This window comes from Anser anser, assembly GCF_964211835.1.
Source record: "Anser anser genome assembly, chromosome: 25".
In the NCBI taxonomy this organism is placed as follows: Eukaryota; Metazoa; Chordata; class Aves; order Anseriformes; family Anatidae; genus Anser; species Anser anser.
Genome location: NC_139746.1, coordinates 5,496,954 through 5,515,318, shown reverse-complemented (window position 1 = coordinate 5,515,318; position 18,365 = coordinate 5,496,954). Strand labels below are relative to the sequence as shown.

Below are 18,365 nucleotides of genomic sequence, written 5' to 3'. Positions count from 1 at the left end.
TCTCATGCACGTTTCAATGCATTTTCTATTTTTCTTGTTTGTTTCTGTGCATTGCTAACCCACTCCTAGGCTGCTTCAGAGCACTGCTGCCCTGATGCAAAATAGGAAGAGGCTTGATGTGCAACCGCCTGTTACCTAATAACGCAGCAGATGGACGAGGATTTATGGAACAGTTTAGGAAAACATTAAAGATTTTCTGTTTGCCGGTGTATATTTGCAGTGTGCCTGTTTGGACAGGCGCAGGAGGAAGATACGGTATTTCCAAACATCACCTGGCTTTGGGCTGGCTAGTTCAGTAATAGTGAATAAGCTCCCTTCTTACCTGTTCAGGACTGGTTGTTTTCCCCGTCAGCAGGTTCAGCCATAGCCGAGTAGGTAAAGGTACCCTGTGGGGAGGAGGTAGGAGGCGCTGCCCACTGGAGGCTGTTTTTTTTCCCTCCCCTTCCTCTGCAGAGGAAGCCGTAACTAAAGGACATCTTGGCAGGGTGTCCAGAGCCCTCCAAAGTCTGCGTGGGACTTGCTGGCACGTTGTGGTGCTGCCTCAACGCTGAGGTTCCCTTTTGCAAACCTCCCCCTCTGCCCTGGGCGTACGAGGCTGTCCAGACTGGCCCGGCGGCAGTTGCCAACTTGTTCAGCTGCTGGAAGTTGAAACCTGGTCATCCTTCGCTGATGCGGATGGCTGAGTGCCTGCTCGCTCGCTGGGGAAGTTGCGTCTCTTCCCCTTGCTCCCTCCGGTTGGGCTCTGTCCTCAGCCTGTGGCCGGCCGGGTGTCTCCTTGTCAGCCACGCAGCAGTAATACGGTCAGGAACACCCCGCACCTCGTAGTCAGTAGCTATTAGAGATGTCGATAGTGTGTTACGTTCTCTAGGAAGACGTTGTAAGATGTGTATATTGTAAGCCTGCTTCAAGGTAGGATGTTTTTAATATGGCCAGTACTTTAAAAAAAAAAAAAAAGGAAAAAAATACCAACATCTGATGGGTCCATGACTTAGTTATTGAACCTGACTCTGTGCAATGCAAGCGGTGTCGCGAGGCGGATCGGCAGGACAGGTGAGCTCTGCCCTCTGAGGGGCAGCCCCTTGGGGCACGCACCCCTGCTTGCGCTCTGCCGCTCCGCTCAGAGGTGGCGGCAGCTTTGCGTCCCTGCCCGGAGCCACCTCGGGGCCTGCGTGAGCCCCGTGACGGGCTGGCTGCGGTGGGTGCAGCACCTCGGGCACTTCTGTATATAGGTGGCAATAGTGGGAATAATTGGAATACGGAAGAAGCAAAGCTGCACACTTGGCTATCGAAAGAGCAGGACTTGAAGGCAGGCCTTGCTGTAACCTAGCTCAGCTGAGGTGGACGGGCCCTTGCTGGCTTGTCCCTGAAGCATCTGTTTTTACTGCTCTTTTGTTATGCAATTTCTTTTCCCAAATTCACCTTTCGTGCTTTCAAGCCACAAGGTAGGTCTGGTTGCTTGTCCTGTCGGGGGGGGGGGAGAGGAGTCAGACTCTGAACTACACCTGAGCAACTTCTGTTCTTACGGCTTTTATGCAGTTTGATGCAATTCTGGCTTTTGTAGATAGATGAATGTAATTCATTGTTGGACTTGCCTGTTTCCAAAAGTATGAGACGTTCTGTTGTACCATGTCACCTTCCGAGCAGAGCTGGGACTGTCTCGACTCCAGTGCTATATTGATGAATGTATCCAATGCTCTCGTTCAGTGTTCACACTCTGCTTTTGGCCAGCTTTGTGATTTGTAAATAGGAAATCAATAAAGACATTCAGGTTGTCTTTACAGAGTTTCTTCCTGATTTGAAGAGAGCTGATGGGCATGCAGCGGCTGCGCCTTGCTCAGTGCCTCGGGGCTGTGCCAGAGCCTGGTGCTGGTGATGCCCTGGACTGGGGCAGCCCTGAGCCAGGCTGCAGCCCTCAGCCGGCCCTGGGTGGAGCGTGGTGCAGGCAAACCCCATCTTCGCTGGGATGGATGAACCAGAATCACAGGACCTCTCCCTGCTGCTCTTCCCCAGGAACCCTCAGCCTGGCCCCTGGCCTCTTCCCACCCTGCAACTGCATCAGCGCCGCCCTTGAGGAGGCACGAGGCCCCATCTTGGCTTTTCCTGCTCTTTCTTTTCTGCTCTTTTCTTTCCTGCTCTTTTCCTTTCTTGAGCTACAGCTCTGCCCTGGGGAAGCTGTGTCCATCGACTTCCAGCCTGAGCCCTAAACCACCCCCGGGGAGCCTGGGGGAAGAGCTGGGCCGAGCAGGGAGCTGCCTGGAGCCATCGCCTTGCTGTAGCTCCCCTGAGCACCCCTGGCCTTTGCTCCTGCTGCTCACATGGAAAAGAAACAAGGGGCTGCAGCCGCAGCTCAGCAGCGTTAACAGCAGGAAAGGCACCTGAGTATCTGGGGCTGAGGCACCAGCCCTCAAAGGGGCCGTGGCAGCTCCCACGTGGGGCATGGGGCAAACGCTACTTGTTGAGCTGCAGAGGAAAAGGGGGTGCAGACCCATGTCCCACCCTTAGGGCCACGCATTTACACACAGACAAAAGTGGAGGGTTTTAAAGATTTTTTTATTATTATTTTTATTTTATATTTTTTATTAAAAAAAAAAAAACAAAAGCCCCTAAGTTCTATGGCTTCAAAGAAGCATCAGAGAAATTTAAATGCCATTTCTGTACACTTTGTTTTAAAGCAGTAACTAAACTCGCAATGGAACAAACGCCCTCACGTACAATCTCAGTGTTTGGACTCCGTGCTGGAAGGACCGGGAGTCCTGGGGGCTGCAGCCCTCACCCCCCCCCCCTTGCAGCTGCTGGCGGCAGCGGGTGAGCAGCTGGAGTCAGGCAAACGCCCTTGGCCGTGTCCCTGCCCCTCCACGGCTCCTCTTCGGCCTCTGATTGGGTTTGTCTGAGCCGATGCTCTGAGAAGGGTCTGCTTCCAGGGAAGATTTAAGGCGATTTTTTTCGTTTTGTTTTGTTTCTTTGCCTCGCTGGGGAAGTGAGGGCAAACGCTGCACATCGCTCCCCACCGCGGCCAGGGGATGCGGCGGCAGCTGGGGCTGCCCTGGCTGCTGCAGCCCAGAAGCCAAAGCTGGGTTCAATCCTGAATTCAGGCAGAAGCGGGGCCGTGGCGCTGCGCCCTCCCGCGGGGCCGCAGGTGCCCGATGGGTGCTGGGGCAGGGCAGGGCGAGCACCCCCTGGGCTGGCGCAGCCCCTCGTGCTATTTGGGGCCTCCCCTCCCTCCCGAGATGCTCGGTTTGGACAAATGCTTCGAAGCAGCCACAGATGTTCCCATTTTCCCCCACCCCCACCCCCCCAGAAGCCTCAGCACAGCCTCAGCCCCGCTCTCGGGGTAGAACAACAGGGTTTTGGTAAAGATAAGCGTGCCCCTCCCTCCCCCCTCCAATGTGTGGTGATCAGTGCACACAGCAGCGCGGGGTCAGTCACGTGGGAAAGCTGCAGTGGCCCTGGGGTGGTGAGGAGCAGGGTGCCTGGGGGGCTGCGCCTGTGGGTGAGACGATGGCTAAAAAAAAAAACCCGGCCCCCTCCCGCCCTCCCTCGTTACCCCCCCACTCCCCTGGCAGAATCAGACCCGGCCCCACTGCGGGGGGGAGCGGGCAGAGGCTGCCGGGCTGGTGGCTGCGGCAGCGCTGGCCGCCCCGGTGCCCTTCGCCAGCCGGTCACCGTTGCCAAATGCCTCCGCGCCCACCCTGGCACGAGGCCCTGCGCCCTCGCCCTGTGCCTGCCGTCACCCCGGGGGGCTCAGACACACGGCACAGGGGGCTGTAAAACCAAGGCCAAGAAAACGCTGCCACAGGCCCTGCCCTGTGCTGCCTGACAGACCTACAGCTGCTGTGGAAACAAATCCAGCCCTAAGACATCACAGCGTCAGAGAGGAGACGCTTTTCCTTCCAACTGCGCTCTGAAACGTGCTCTCGCGGGTCCCTCTGGTGCTGCCTGACACCGGCTCGGTCCTGTCCCGGTGCCCCCTGCCCCAGGAGTCACTGGCTGTTCATGGCAAGACCAAACATCACTTGTATTGCTAGCAAAAGTGCATCGTAAAAAGAAGTGTAAACGCATTTCCCCCCCTCCCTGCCCCGCACGCACCCAGCACTTCTCGCCGTACCAGAGACCACAGCGCTCGTCACCACAGGCATTAACGAAAGGGGAGGGGAAACCTCACGGGGACGGGGGCAAGGGGCCCTAACGAAAGAGCAGAATTCGGTAACACTGAAGATGACGGTCAAAGACTGACAACTCAGCACTCTGCACCGAGACTCACTTTAAATTAACTTAAGAGACAAAGAAGCAACAGAAAAAAAAAAAAATTCCTCCTTAGCCCACTGCTCTCGAAATTGTCTTCTGCTTCTTCTAAGACAGCGACGTTTTAGAGTCTGTAGAGTTGATCCCCGTTTCAAACTAGGAATAGACTCAGAAGCAAGTGACGCTGTGGATTTGTTGCCGTTTCTTTTTTCTTTTTTTCTTTTAGACGGACGCAGGAACTTCAGCGAAGTCGGGCTTGGTTCGAGTAAACGGCCACGCACTGGGCGAGTGGCGGAGGAAAGGACAAGCAGTTTGGGGAGGCCCCGCTCCCCGCCTGTGCGTGGGGCGCCGGGGGAGGCCAGCTGGCTCGGCCCCAGCCCCGTCCGAACCGAGGGGCCGCCGCCGCCGGCTCCACGGGTCAAGATCCAGCCACGGCCAGAGGGAGAGGAGCCCTCGCGCATGCCGCTCCACCCGGCCCCGGCAGCTCACTTGCGACGCTTGGTGGTTTTCCTCTTCCTTCTCTTGAAGAAACAGCAGCACCTGGGGACAGAGGGGACCCGTCAGTGCCCGGGCCCAGATGGGATCAGCACCCCCACGGGGGATCAGGGGACACCAAGCCTTTGGCAGCCGGCAGAGCCCCACCTGGGGCAGAGTTGCCCCAGCACATGGCCTGGGCCGGGTGCGGAGCGCAGCGATGGCCACAGCAAGTGATGCTCGCCATGGTGGCACTGGCCCTGGCACTCGATGGCAGCCACGGCAAACACCGCTGGCCGGAGCCTGGGGCTCCCCGAGAGGGAACGGCCCCAGCTGCACGCGCGGGCGCTGTGCCGGGTTTGGGAAGGGGCTGGGGGTGGTGGCCCTGCAGGGACACCGCTCGCTGGGTCCCCGTGAGGAGCTGCAGATGTTTGCTGGGCTGCTCCTCCCCCAGGGGGGCAAGGCAGGGCACCGCGGGGCGGCAGCCCTGACCAGCGCCCGCCCCAGGGGACAGGGCCAGGGCGCATCCTTACTTTGTATCGTCTGTCACCTCCACCTCGGTGGGGGCTGTGATGGGGGCGTTCGAATGTCCTGCAGTCGGGTCATCTGTGTTCAGCTCGCCGTTGGTGGAGCTCATCACCTGTGGGGAAGTGAGCGTCAGTGCGGGGGCATCCTGCGGGGCACCAGCTGGTCCCCAGCCTCGTCCCCGGCCCCATGGCAGCCCCAGGTGGTGGCACGGCCCCCCCCCCCCCCCCGAGCCCCCCGAGCCCTGCCCTGCCAGAGCCAGAGCCAGGAGCACCGGCGTCCCCGCACGGGGCAAGAGGACGGTGCCCTCGCCCAGCCAGCGCTGCTCCGCCTCGGCACTGAGCGCAGCAACGACCCCGGCGCCCCCGCACACCCCCCCCAGGCCAGGGGTTGCTGGCGGCCCCGTGACGCTGCTCGCTGCCCCACACCATCCTTCTGCCAAGCCAAGCACCCAGACACAGCTCTCGCCGTTGGACCCCAAGCCCTGGCACTGCTGGGCCCTGTGGGGCCGAGCCCAGCGCCCACCCCACAGGCTCCTGCCAGCCCCCCGGGGCCCTGCCTGCTCACAGGCGGCAGGGCCGGGAGGAACACCCGGTCACCGAGGCAGGGGTGGGCTTGGCACAGGCAACGGGGACTTGCCTGAAAACCCCTCTGCTGCTCCTGCAAAGCCAGGAGCACCCTGGGGGATGCGCAGGCATCGCCAAGCTGCTTGGCCTCATGAGGACGTTCGGCCCCTCGCCGGCTCACAGAGCTGCCGCCCGACAGCCACGGTGCCCAGCCAGCGGGGCTCCTTCAAGCGACAGCCCCCCCGAAACGAGCCCGGGGACCCGTGAGCCACCGGCACCCCCCCGCAGCGCCGGGCGCGGGCGGAGATGGGAGGGAGGCCGGCAGAGCAGGAGCGGGGAGCAGCCGCAGGGGCAGGGAGGGGACGCAGGAGGAGCCGGGCAGGCTGAGCTGTCCCCACGGCCGGCCCTGGCCCTCATGACGGGAGCCGAGCGAAAGCCCAGGACCCAGCACCCGTGGAGATCCGTCACAGAGCAGCGGGAGTGAGCAGCGGCGGCGGGGACGGCAGCAGAGACAGAGGAAGCAGCACAGGCCCGGCTGGGGGGCGTTCAGGGCCCCTGGTGCAGGTGCCCCCACCCGACCGCGCGGGCTGGAGCCGGCCAGCCCGAGGCAGGGGCAGGAGGCGGCGAGCGGGGGGCTGGCGGCGCAGGGACGGGACCGAGGCGGGGAGCCGAGGCTGAGGGCTGCCCAGGGAAAGGGAGGAGAAGCCGGGCTCAAAGCCGCCGCTCCACTCGAGCGATGGAGGCAAAGGGAAATCCCCGCTGGGGGTAAGGCCGTGTCCGGGACAGACACGGAGCAGAGCCGGCGCTGTGCCCATCTCCAGCTGCCCTGCGAGTCCCAGCGGCAGCCCCGGGAAGCAGCGCCAGCCTCGGCCGCGAGCCGGGAGCAGGGCCCCGGGCATCACACGGGGCCAGCCCTGTGCCGGCGTGTCGCAGCCTGGCCAAGAGCCCGGCGTGCGCGGCCCCGGGCGGAGGAGCGGGGCTGCCGCCTGGCACGGCCGGCAGGCACGCTTGGGCCTGGCGCGGGTTGGCTCTGCTGTCCCCCAAGCCCGCCCATGCCCTCGGCGCGTGGTTGCGTGTACCTGGACGGACCCCCCGAGCCTGCCGGCTGCCAGGTGAGCTCCCAAAGGCTCCTCGGCAGGCTGCCCACCGGCCTGAGGATCCCACAACTCCGTCCCCTCGGGCGGCTGCTCGCGACAGGCAGGAGGAACAGAATGAAAAGAAACAAAAGAAAAGAAAAGAGGAAGAAGAATGGGGGAGAGAAGGGAAGAGGTGGAGGGAAAGGGCGGGGAGAAGAGTGGCAAAAGGAGTCGAGAAAATAAGACATGCAAAAGCAAAACCATGACCGGAGCAGCTCGAGTTTGTGATTGCGGAGGGCGCTCGCCCTGCGCTGTCCCGGCGGCTCCTCCCTGAAACCGCCGCTGGGACACGGTGGGCTCTGCACCCTCCCTGCCACGCTCAACCCACAGCCCCCCCCAGAGAACCGGGCTCTTCCCTCCGCATGGAGCAGCTGGGGCCGCGCTGCCCCACGGAGCTCGGCCGCTCTGGGCGGGTCTGGCAGCCGCTCCGCAGAGGCTCTTCGTGGTGACACGGCGAGGAAGCGAGCTGCGCCGTGCCCCAAGGGCTCCCCCGGCGATGCAGCGCCCCGCTGCCAAACCCTCAGCACGGGGAGCGTGGCGCAGCCCCACGGCTGCTGGGGGTCCTCGGACCCCCACGTCCCAAACTGCTTCAGTGCTGCGGGAGTTTTGTGCTCTGCTTTCCCCACGGCCCACGAGAAGAGACGTCGAGCACGGCACTTGTCACGTGCAGGAGGCAGAGGGCAGAGCTCACGGGGGACGAGTTCCCAGGAAGGAGCCAGATGCGCTCGGAAGACGTCGCGCCTCCCTAGGGACGCTGCCCAGCCACCGGCCGTGGCTGCGGGAGGGCGGGTGCTGCGTGCCGGGCTCCAGCCCGCCTGCTCCCCTTGGATGCTCAAACCAAGAAGACCAGGGTCCGTACGGGACAGCTAGGGAAACGTGTGCGGTTCGCTCTTGCTGGTGGCAGTCCCCAGACCATGCTTCCTGCACGGGCCACGGCACCGGAGTACGGCCGGCAGCTTGGCCCATCCCTCTGCCCTGCGCTGCCCCCGGCTCGGCCCCACGTGCCCGCTGTGGGGCCACACGCTGCCGAGCTGCCCCACAGACCCTCCCGGAACACCCCTCCCTCGTCCCGTGTCTGTGTCCCAGCGGTGAAAGAGAAGCGGCACAGCAAACAGCGGCGCGTTGCCCCAGGGGGGATGCAGCACCGGGGGCATCGCCCTTAGCACCGAGGCGGCTCGGCGTGTCCCGTGCTCACACCCACCAGCGCTAAGCCCCGCTGGAGCTGGAGCTGGAGCCCAGCCCTGGCGTTTCCCAGCTGTGCTCCAGCCTCCTGCGGCTGCTTCCCCCCTGCTTCTGCCAGCCGCCTGGCCCCGGGGACGCAGCCCAGGGTCCTCCGCAAGCCTCAAGCCCAGACCCGCAGGGAGGAAACCCTCCGCCAGCCAGCACTGGGGGAAAAAGGGCGCCGCGGTCCCTCCTCCATGAAGAGCCCCTGCTGGGCGCTGAGGCTGCGCAGTTCAGAAGCCTGAGCCACGCACGACCTCGGTGCTGAGCCCCGGCCGGGGCCGCGCCGCTGCTCACCTGGTGTTTGGTGTGTGGCTGTGCTTTGTCTCTGTTCGGGGGCTGCACCTGCACCTCGCTGTGCATCGTGCCGATGGGGGTGGGCTGGGGACACGACAAGCACAACGTCAGCTGCGCCCCAGCGGCCCTCCCGCCACCCACCACCGCCTGCTCCGAACGTACAGAGCAGCTCGGAATCGGGGCCAGATCCCAGCCCCTCCACCTCCCCGCCCGGTGTGCGGCCGCACTGAGCCCACGCAGGGTGCCCGTGGCAGAAAGCGAGGCGCCAGCTGGGCCGCGGGGTTCCCCTTAGCTCCAGGAGCCTCCAACTCCCGGGTGACAGCTCCGATTCCCCGGCTCGGAGCTGGCTTTGGGGCCCTCCTTCACACCAGCACCCCGCGCCAGCCCCGGCTCCCTCCCCGCTCACCAGCGGTTTCCCTGCCCAGTCGTATTCGTAGTCGAACACGTAACCGTTCCTCTCGAACAAGTCTGTGAAGAGCTTCCGCAGGTAGTCGTAGTCGGGCTTCTCGAAGAAATCCAGCCGCCGCACGTAGCGCAAGTACGTGGCCATCTCCTCTGCGGGGACAGAGCAGGCTCGGTTGGGGCAGGGGGACACGGTGCCAGGCCAGCAAGGGGCCAGGCTGGGGACGAGGACGGGCCACGCAGAGCCCTCACCTGGGAAGTTCTCACAGAGCACCTCCACTGGAGTGGCTCTTTTGGTGTCGCCGATCTTCTGATACCTCTCCTTTAGCGTGTCAGCCTGGCGGAGACAAGGAGCAGGTCAGGAGGAGAGGGGGAGGCACCGGGCGCTGTCAGACAAGGAGCGGGGTCTTGGTCCCCCTGGCCCAGGCGGCAGCGGGAGCTCACTGCTGGGAACCTGCCCTGGGCAGGCTGGGGGCGAGCGCAGCGCCAGCACAGCCACTAGGATGGCAGCTGGGACACCCACAGAGGGGGGGACACCAAGAGGGGGCCCCTACAGCCGCTCAGCACAGCGAGGGTCGGGCACAGAGCTCAGAGCAACAGCCCCGGAATCCACCAAGGCACCGACCCTTGGCCACCCCAGGGGCCAAAGCTTTCTTCCCCCGTTCCCGGCTGCTGCCCGGGGCAGAGCCAGAGCCACGTGGCAGCCGTGCGTGGGGACAGCAGGAGCTGGCCGTTACCTTGAGGCCTTGCCAAGGAAGGCTCCCGCGGAGGAAGTACATAAACATGTGTCCTAACGCTTCCAGGTCGTCCCTGCGGCTTTGTTCTGAGCGGGGCAAGAAGCAGTCGTGAGCTCATTCCCACCACAGCCCCCTTCCCTGTCCCCACCAGCTCCCGCAGCACCCCACGTCCCCTGCCACCCCCCCAGGCTGAAGGAGAAGCTGTTTGTCCCCAGCCCCACCACTGGCAGGGGGGAGCTCGTGCCCCGCAGCCCCCTTCCCTCCCCCTTTTTGGCCAAGGCAGGGCTGGCCACACGGCGCGCTCGCACCTTTCCCCAGGTGGGTGTTGATGCTCATGTAGCGTGCTGTCCCCGTCAGGCTCTTGTGCTCTCGGTAGGGGATGTGTTTTTTGGTCTCGGGGTCAATATACTCTTTGGCCAGGCCAAAATCGATGATGTGGATGGTGTGCTGCCGCTTGCTGCCCGGCCGCCCCACCAGGAAGTTCTCTGGCTTGACGTCTCTGTAGATCAGGCTTTTGGTGTGGACGTACTCCATCCGCGTGATCTGGGGGCAGGAGGGGAGGTCAGCACCGCGGTGGAGACGCGCCAACCGCAGCCGCGGACACAACGCCCCGTGCCCTCCTCCCTCGGGCCCTGTTCTGCTCAGACTGCCTCGACCCAGCCAGCAGCCCGGCTCCCCTCATGCTGCGCCTCACACTGCGCCGCAAGGACGGGCAGAGCGGGTCTTTAGCTCTGGTCCAACCGCATCTCCGACGCAGCCACAGACACCTGGCCGTGCCTGGAGCAGGGCGAGGGAGAGCACAGGTCAGCCAGGGCCACCCGGCACGACCCTGGCGGGCACAGGGAACAGCCCCGTGCCTCGTCCCTCCCGCATCGGGGAGAGGACGAGGGACGGGGAGAGGCCCGCCCGGTGCTGGGGTCCCCACGCAGCCCCCAGGGAGTGGCAGGCGAGGTGCCGCGCTCACCAGCTGGATCGCGATCATCAGGACGGTCTTGAGCGTGAAGGTCCGATCACACAGATCAAAGAGATCTTCCAGGCTGGGGCCCAGCAGCTCCAACACCATGGCGTTGTACTTCCCGCAGGGGCCGAAGTAGTAAACCTGAGGAATTCCTTCTGCAAGAGACGGAGCGGGGGCTGTGAGCGGTGGCGGCGGGGCTGAGCAGCACGTGGCCCCGCTGTCACGGCCACGCCGCTCCCGGAGCCAGCACGGGGGCTGCTGGTGGGAGGTCACCGCGCCGCCCCCCCGCCTCTCCATGCCGCAGGCTCTGCTCCTGGCAGGAGGGCGAGGGAGACAGCTCCGTCTGCACCCCTGACTGCTGCGGGGGAGGCGGGGGGGGGGGGAAGAACTAAATAAAAAGGGATCAAAGATTAGATGTGGCTGCGTAAGAACAGCCTCTCCCAGCCGAGCAGATGGGCAGAGTAGCTCGGGCTGGGGAGCGAAGCTGCAGAAGTTGCCGACACCTCTGGAGGAGTCTCTCCCTGCCCCAGCCCCATCGCCCAGACACCGGCTGCCCGCGGCGGCTCGGCCCCGGCCCCGTACCTGCATTGCCGAGCTGCTTGTAGAACCGATACTCCAGGTGCAGCTGGGGGGCCCGGGACTTTATGGGTTCCTTGGAGGAGAGAAGGAGAACAAAGAGGTAAGGCTGTGGCACGGAGCGGTACGCTCAGGAGGTCTGGCTGTCAGACTCCCCCTTCACAGGTTGGCAGCAGCTGGGGCTGGCAGCATTCAGGGGTGAGAAAAACCAGTGCAAAATGAAGACAAAGACCCAGGGGATAGGGAGAGGAAACCAGCCCACGCGGGAGCCTGATCCGACCCCTCCAGAGAGAGCCAGGGGCTGGGGGAGGCGTTCACAGAGCTGGTGTCGGTGGGACCACGCTCTCCAGGAGCTCTCTGCGCTGGTACCAGCTGAAGGGGTGCTGACGGCAGGCCACAGCCAGCTCCTGGCGAAGCGGAGCCCCAGCTGCTCTCCCCAGGGCTGCATCACCCCACCTGGAATGACGCTGGCTGCCTGCGTGCCCTCAATTCCTAGCAGCGAGCGCAGCTCCCGTACGCAGCCTGTCCCGACCCACTTTAACAGGCCGGGCAGGGCGAACAATTGCCCTCTGAGGCTGCCTAAACGTGTCCCCCCCCGCCCCCCGACCACAAAAAGACTCACCAATTTGATAGCTACGTATTCGTTGGTGTAGAGGTTCTTTCCTGCAGGGAGAGATGGAAAAAAAGGCATTGGCAGTGAGTGAGCCTTTGCGTTCCCCCCCCCAAAACCCGCTGCAGCCCCCAGGGGCCTGCAGAACGTCCCCAACAGGTTCGGCAGCTCCCAAACCCACAAACAGGCCTCGAGGCGCGAGCAGGAGCCGGAGCCCACCGCGCTGCGTTGCAACACGCCTGCTAATTACCCCCGGATGGGGCGCCCGGATTCCTCCCCCGGCTGCCGGGGGCCGCCGCCAAGCTTGCTGGGAGGGGGGGGGCAGCTTCCCTACGCTGGCCTGCGGGGATGCGAGCGGCCAAGCAGCGAGGCTGCGGCACCGCAGAGCCGCCCGTTCCTCCCCAGGGGGCTGCTGCAGCTGCCCTGCGCCGGGACGGGGCTGGGGACGGCGCCTGCGGGCAGCGGGACCACGCGGAGGGTGGCAGGGAGGAAGGGGAGGCCCCCCCGGGGCGCAGGGGCAGCGTGGCCGGCAGGACCAAAGCCCGGCAGCCGGCCTCCCCTCTTGGGTCCCGCCGTTGGACGGAGGCGAGGCAGCAGGCGGCGGGGCCGGGAGGAGCTGAGGAACGGTGCTGAGCCCGGCACCAGGGCAGATTTAGGCCCCCAGGTGCCCCCGCTGATGCTCGGCTGGCAGCAGACCCGCAGCACGGCCCCGCGCCGTGCGAGGAGCTGAAGGCACCCATGTGCCGCAGGAGGGCCGGGCTGCCTCTGGGTGCCCAGGAGAGCTGGAAGAGCTCCCACAGCGCCCCAGAGCCCTGCTGATGGCTTCCGACACAGCTCAGCACCTTCCCTGCGGGGTTTTCACACCCCCAGCTACACAAAGGCTCAGCTCCGGCGTCTGCACCAGAGCCAGGAGGGCACGAGGAAGGTGCTTACACCTGGGGAGCGCCAGCACCACCTCTGCCCGAGGTCCACGAAGAAAAAGGCGAGAGGTTTGCAAACGGATCAGAGCCCCTGCTGCCCGAGCAATCCGGCACGCCAGGGGCACGGAGGCAGGGCCCTTCCCGCGGCGCGAGGGCCAGCAGCCGCCGCGCTGCCCGGCGCGGAGCTGCATCTGTCCCCTCGGCTTTCCTCGCAGCAATTTGCTCGGGGAACAGGCTCCTCCCGGCATAAGATTTCATCTGCTCCGACTGCTGCTCTCCACCTGAAGCAGCAATAAATCCTCGCCGGGTGACATCCGAGCCAGCTGCTGAGCGCCAGAGCCAGCGGCAGGATTACAGGGGGAGGAGGAGGGAGCAGCTCCCACCGGGACTGGGGGGGGGCGGGGGCAGGATGGTGCTGGGCCCCCGTGTGCCCCAGCCACAGGGCCTTGCTGTTAGGTCCAAAAACTCACTGCTGCCTTCAGGGCAGTAACATGCAGCCCTAAAATCACGGCAGGGTTTTCCCTGAGGCTGGGCTGGGTCTTAATAGGGCAAAAAATCAACAAATACACGGCAGGAGAGCTGCAGCCCTGCTGCTGGTGGGACGCTAAAACCGGCCCCTAAGGGAGCTGGCCACGAAACGAGTCCAAATCACTTGGAACCCCCCGATCATTTCATACCCCCGTGGCTTGCCCCCTCCTACGGTGCTCAGAGGGCTGGGACGAAGCTGCGAGGAATGACCGGGAGCAGGGAGAAGCAGCGGCAGCTTGGGTGCCCCGAAAGCGCTGAGTCCTGGGGGCGCCCCGGGTCGGACCCGGCTGCCACGCGAGCAGGCAGCGCCGCAGGCCTCACGGAACCAAAGGGGGGTTGGAGGGGGGGGGGGGGGGGAGAAAAAAAAATGGAGAAGTGGCAGGATGGGTGGCAGCAGGCAAATATTTGCACTTGCAGAGGCCTTTGCCCCGCTCAGTGCTGGCGGCGCCTCCAAATGGAGCTGCCGGCACCCGCACGGGGCGGCACGTCGGATGGCCGCCGAGCCGCGGGGCCGGGGGGGGCCGGGGGGGCAGGCTGGGCCGCGCAGCGTTCGAAAGCCCGACGCGGCTTCCTCTTAACGCCCCAATTCCCCCCCGCTGAGGGCAGATTTGGCAGCGGTGGGGTCAGGCACCTGCTCCCGCACGTCACGGCCCGGAGAGGGGCCGGGCTCGGCGCCGCGCCCCCAGACCGAGCTCCTGCCCCCAGCAGCAGCGCAGCGCCGCCGGGGCTCGTCGGGCTCCTGGGGTGCCCGCCGCGAGGCAGCCCCACGGCGCGGAAGCTCCCAGCAGCGGCCACGAGCTGCCTCGGGCCAGGCAACGATAGCTCCTCGGAGCGTTGCTTTTTCATAGATCAGAGGGAAGGAAGAAAATAAAAAAAAAAATAAAAAAAAAAAAACAAAGGTTATTTTGGAGTTTGACCTTCCTCTGCAGGAGGCTGCGAAAGACCAAGGGGAAAAACCAGCGTGAGCTGTTGGCGAGGGAGGCCAGCGGCCGCCCAGCAGCAGGCCGGGCGCTGTTCCCTGCCGCAGACGCCCGCGAGCTGCCGGGCAGCGCTGCAGCTTGGCCCCGCCGCGGCACCCAGCTGAGGTTGCTCTGAGCCCTCCGCGACGGGCGGGATGGGGACGGGCGGGAGGGATGGGGATGGATGGGCGGGATGGGGACGGGCGGGATGGGGACGGGCGGGCGGGACGGGGACGGACGTCTCGGCGGAGCCGAAGCCGGAGGAGCGCTCGGTGCAGCGCGCTGACCGCCGCCCGCGTTTTCTCAGGTTACCGTTTGTGCCCCCAGAAGCAGCCCCTGGGCAAGCAGGTGCCTGGGGGCCGCGGGTGAAAGCCACGGCTCGGGCTTGGGGACGTCCCCGGCAGCCCACGTGTTCCCCGGGCAGGGACACGTCCCCAGCGACCTGCTGCTGGCTCGGCCGCTGCCCGAGGACCCCCTGCTGTCTTCCCCTCCCTCCCCGGTGCTGTTTCAGTTTTAAAAGAGAAGTTAACTTGCAGCGTTTACCTTTGAAGGAAGACAGCTGCCATGTTTCCACTCCGGGGTGGGGGAGAGGGGCAAGCACAAAACGCTGCAAGCGACCAACGCGTAAAAGTTCAGCGCGAGGAGACCAAAAGCAGCAGCTCCTGCCGGATCCCCGCACCCTCACCCCACCTCCCCAGGGCGGCACGGACGGACAAACGGCTGCTCCTGCCTCCGAGGTAGCTCTGGGGCAGCCCGGCACTGGCGGAAGGCTTGCACAGCGCCCGGCTGCTTCAGGCTCCGACCTCAGACCTTTCAGGAGCTTCTCTCCTCCGCCAGCGCCGTCACAGCGGGCCGCGGCCTCGTGCAGGATGCCAAGGGCAGCGCGGACACCAAGGGGGGGATCCACGCACAGCTCCGGCAGCCAGGAACTCCCGGCCAAGCCCTTCCCCTTCTGGCTGCCCGCAAGCGCCTCATGCCTCCAAGGAAAGCTTCTTTTTATTATTTGTTACGTTTAACAAACGGCCCCTGAGCTTGCACACCTCCAAAGCTCGGAGGACGCGCGGCCCCGGCCGGGGGCTGAGCTCCGGCACCCAGGGCAGAGCGGCGCCTGCCTCCGGGCGCAGCGGTGGGGTCGGGCAGCGCGGCACCTGCTTGGAGACGACTTCCTCGCCCTCCGGCCCCCGCTGCCGGGAACGGAGGAGTTGCCTCCAAACGTGTTCCTGCAAGATCTCTGGGCTTTTTTTGTTTGTTTTTAAAGGAAAAAGCGCAAAGAATTTTATCATTTTTTTTAAGCGCTGAGCTACACTTTGGCCTCCAAAACCTGCCTGCTTTGAGGACTCAACGCCTCCTTCCCGGGGGAAACCTGGGTGCCCAGCGCGCCAGGGAGCATCCCTGCTTCCACCACCACGGCACAGAGGGATCCCTCCGGACCCCTGCAGCTCCTCGGGAGGAATCCCTACTTTGTGTCAGGTCTCAAGGGCACTGCTGGGCCCTGAGGCAGCCCAGAGGCACGCCTAGGGAAGAGCGACGCGAGTTTAGGAGCAGAGCCACGTAGCTGCGGCTCACGCTGCTGCGCTGAGGCCTTGTGCTCAGCCCGTTAGGGCGTTAGGGGCGGGCACCGCGGGGTGGGACGGGGGAGGAAAAGCGCACGGAGGGCCCAGAAGCTGCCCTGCACCGCGCCGGTGCCACGCCCGGAACGCGAGGAGCCCGGTCACATCGGCCCTTGGTGCCAAGCACGCCAGCTGGGGCAGAGCAGCAGGGCCGGCCCCAGCTGCTCCGGCTTTCCGCACACTTCCCTTTCAAGTGCAAGAGTCCGGGGAAAAGTCCGGAATAAAGCAGGGCACAAGAGCAGGACCTTGGAGGATGTGCCGGGCTGGAAGAGGCGGCGCAGGCTCCGCAGCGGGAGGCGCAGTCCCCGAGGGCACCCGCTCCCAGGCAGGGGTGGAAGGAGCAGCTGCTGGGCCCAAATCCCGAAGCCGCCCAGGAGCCTCCCTCCCCTGGGACAGGCAGGGCTGGAGGAAGGAGCAGAGCTCTGCCCGCTGCCAGGCACGGACCCTGCGCCGCCGAGTGGCTCCGAAGCAGCGCCCTTCCGCGCGCTCTGCAATGAAGCGGCGATCCCGCCGGGGAGGTCGGGGGCAGGAGGGGTCAGGCTGGCACCCGGCAGTCTGTGGGGCTGGGAAGGGCTGAGGGCACGCCGAGGTGGGGAAACTTCCCCTGCCCTCCACGCGGTGCCGGGGCCGCCGGCAGCTCGGGGCAGCCTCCCACCTCCGCTCCTTTCAAAACCCCAAGAGCCCGCCGAGAAGAGCCCGCCGACTGCAGGCTGTGCTCCCAGCTTGGCTAGAAAAGGCGCTGGCTCAAGCACCGCGCGGCAACGAGCCCCGCGGCCGGCACGAACCCCCAGCCTCTCCGGGGAGCGGCTCTCCGCCAGCTCCCTCCGGCACAACCCTGTCCCCAAAGCGCTCGCGGCCCAGCCGAGGCTGACGCCCCGCCTGGCACAGGCTCTGCCGACGCATCCACCGCGCATTCCTGGCGGCGGCCAGCCTGCGCCCCTGGCACGGCGCCGCCTGGCACTGCCAGGCCTCTCCCGGCTGCCCACCGGGGAGCTAAAAGCCCGGTGAAAACCTCCTGGGGCACTTTGACTCCTTGGGAATGAACAACCCACCCCCCAAACCGAGGAAGGGTTTGCTTTTGAACCTTTCCTGCTAAACGCGGTTCGAAATTGAAAGTGACCACGAGAATTTTGGGGTTTTATCCAGCCCTTTTTCTCTCCCCTCCATAACAGTTTCCGGAGGGTATGTGAAACGAGCCGCTTTTACCAACCGGGGAACTTCCCCAGAGTGACGTGCTGCCCCTTCCCCGCGTGCCTGCCGCCGCAGACCAGCGCCACGCAGACCTCCCGCCCTCCCTCCCTGGGCACGGGGCGCAGCACGGGGAGCCCCGGGAGCACAGCGGCCCCTCAGCACACGTCATCCTCCAAGGGAGCCTGCACCAGGACCACCAGGACTGAGCTTCAGCGCGTTCCGTGAGGAAGCCCCGGAGCAACAGGTACGGGAAAGAGACAGAAACACCTCTGCGATCGGTCCGCCAGCTCCGAGAGGGGGTTTGGAAGATGAAGCACAGCGGGAATGCGCTGAGGGAAAGAGAGCCCCGCGACGGGAGCGCGAGCTACCCCAGCACGCGACGCCTTCAGAGCCGCGTGGCCGGTCAGCATCCCCAGTGCCCGTACCGGCTCCTCCCGCTGCGGGAGGACGACGCAGCAATAGCGGCACAAGCAGGCGTAGCGAGGACAGAAGAAGGCCCTTCTCACCTAGACGGAGCTCCCCGAAATTGCCGCATCCAATCTTCTTGCCGACGCGGAAGTTGGGACCCACCATTAAGACTCCCGAGTTGGTTCCAGCACTCCGGCTTCCATGACTGCTCCTTCCTCCACCCGTCTTGGACATCCTTTTACCTTCCTCCAGCTCCCCTTTCCCTCCTCTCTTATCAAAATCCATAAGTTTGTGATACCCCGGCCTCTCCACGGTTACGCTGCTGCCATACAAATCCCAGAGCTGCCGAAAGTTGAGGGGCGAGGAGAAAAGAAGCGGGGCTCTCCTTGGTTAATACACCATCCCGGTGCGATGGGAGGGAGGGGTGTGGAGAAGGAGGGGTAAGCGTCCACCCACGGGTGCTGGGCTACTGAAACGTTAGTGCTTTGCGAGGTCCCGCCGGGATTGTCATCGTCGCCAGTTACAGGGAGCTCCTTGGTGGTGAGAACATCCTGCGGAGATGGTCCTCCCAGCGCGGCTCCTCGCTCGGCGAGCTGCGGGAAGAGAGGGACAAAATGAGCACGAGGCGACGGGGAGGGAGGTGCCGAGAGGGAGCCCCAGCGCCGCCACGGCTCCCGTCTCCCCGGGGGCACGGCCCGCTAGCGATGACGAAGGGCGCCGCGACGGAGGGCTGGGGGAACAGGAGCGGCGCAGCGGGTCCAGCTTCGAAAACGCTGCCATAGATAAAACAAACAGAACCTGGCCACGGCAGGAGGCAAAACAGTGCGTCGGAGCCAGAAGAGTTCCTTGGGGAGAACGACGTCCCCAAGGAGAAGGCTGCCGGCGGGTGAGGACGGGCTTTCTCCGGGCCCAGCAGCAGCCAGGGCCCATTACCCCCACTGAGAGCAGCTGGGGGCCGGGCACATGCGTGCGCCGTGCTGTCACGCAGCGCCTTGCCCGGGTGGG

At 64.8% G+C, this 18,365-nt stretch overlaps 1 protein-coding gene across 6 annotated transcripts in view; it reads right to left on the bottom strand.

Moving 5' to 3' along the window:
* Positions 1–4,246: 4,246 nt before the first annotated feature.
* The window catches only part of CSNK1G2 (casein kinase 1 gamma 2), a 37,902-nt gene continuing 23,783 nt past the window's right edge, over positions 4,247–18,365 (bottom strand). For 5 of the 6 annotated variants that reach the window (XM_083811467.1, XM_083811464.1, XM_083811468.1 and 2 more), the window contains exons 2-12: positions 17,459–17,953; positions 11,757–11,797; positions 11,141–11,210; positions 10,565–10,713; positions 9,909–10,143; positions 9,601–9,686; positions 9,116–9,200; positions 8,868–9,016; positions 8,462–8,545; positions 5,250–5,356; positions 4,247–4,782 (exon numbers count right to left, since the gene is read on the bottom strand). In XM_083811467.1, the coding sequence (XP_083667593.1) occupies positions 4,728–4,782; positions 5,250–5,356; positions 8,462–8,545; positions 8,868–9,016; positions 9,116–9,200; positions 9,601–9,686; positions 9,909–10,143; positions 10,565–10,713; positions 11,141–11,210; positions 11,757–11,797; positions 17,459–17,645 (1,248 nt within the window). In that variant the 5' untranslated portion in view covers positions 17,646–17,953 and the 3' untranslated portion in view covers positions 4,247–4,727. Of the gene's footprint in view, positions 4,783–5,249; positions 5,357–6,886; positions 6,995–8,461; positions 8,546–8,867; positions 9,017–9,115; positions 9,201–9,600; positions 9,687–9,908; positions 10,144–10,564; positions 10,714–11,140; positions 11,211–11,756; positions 11,798–17,458; positions 17,954–18,365 lie in introns of all 6 variants that reach the window. The other variant, XM_083811469.1, reaches the window with a different exon arrangement.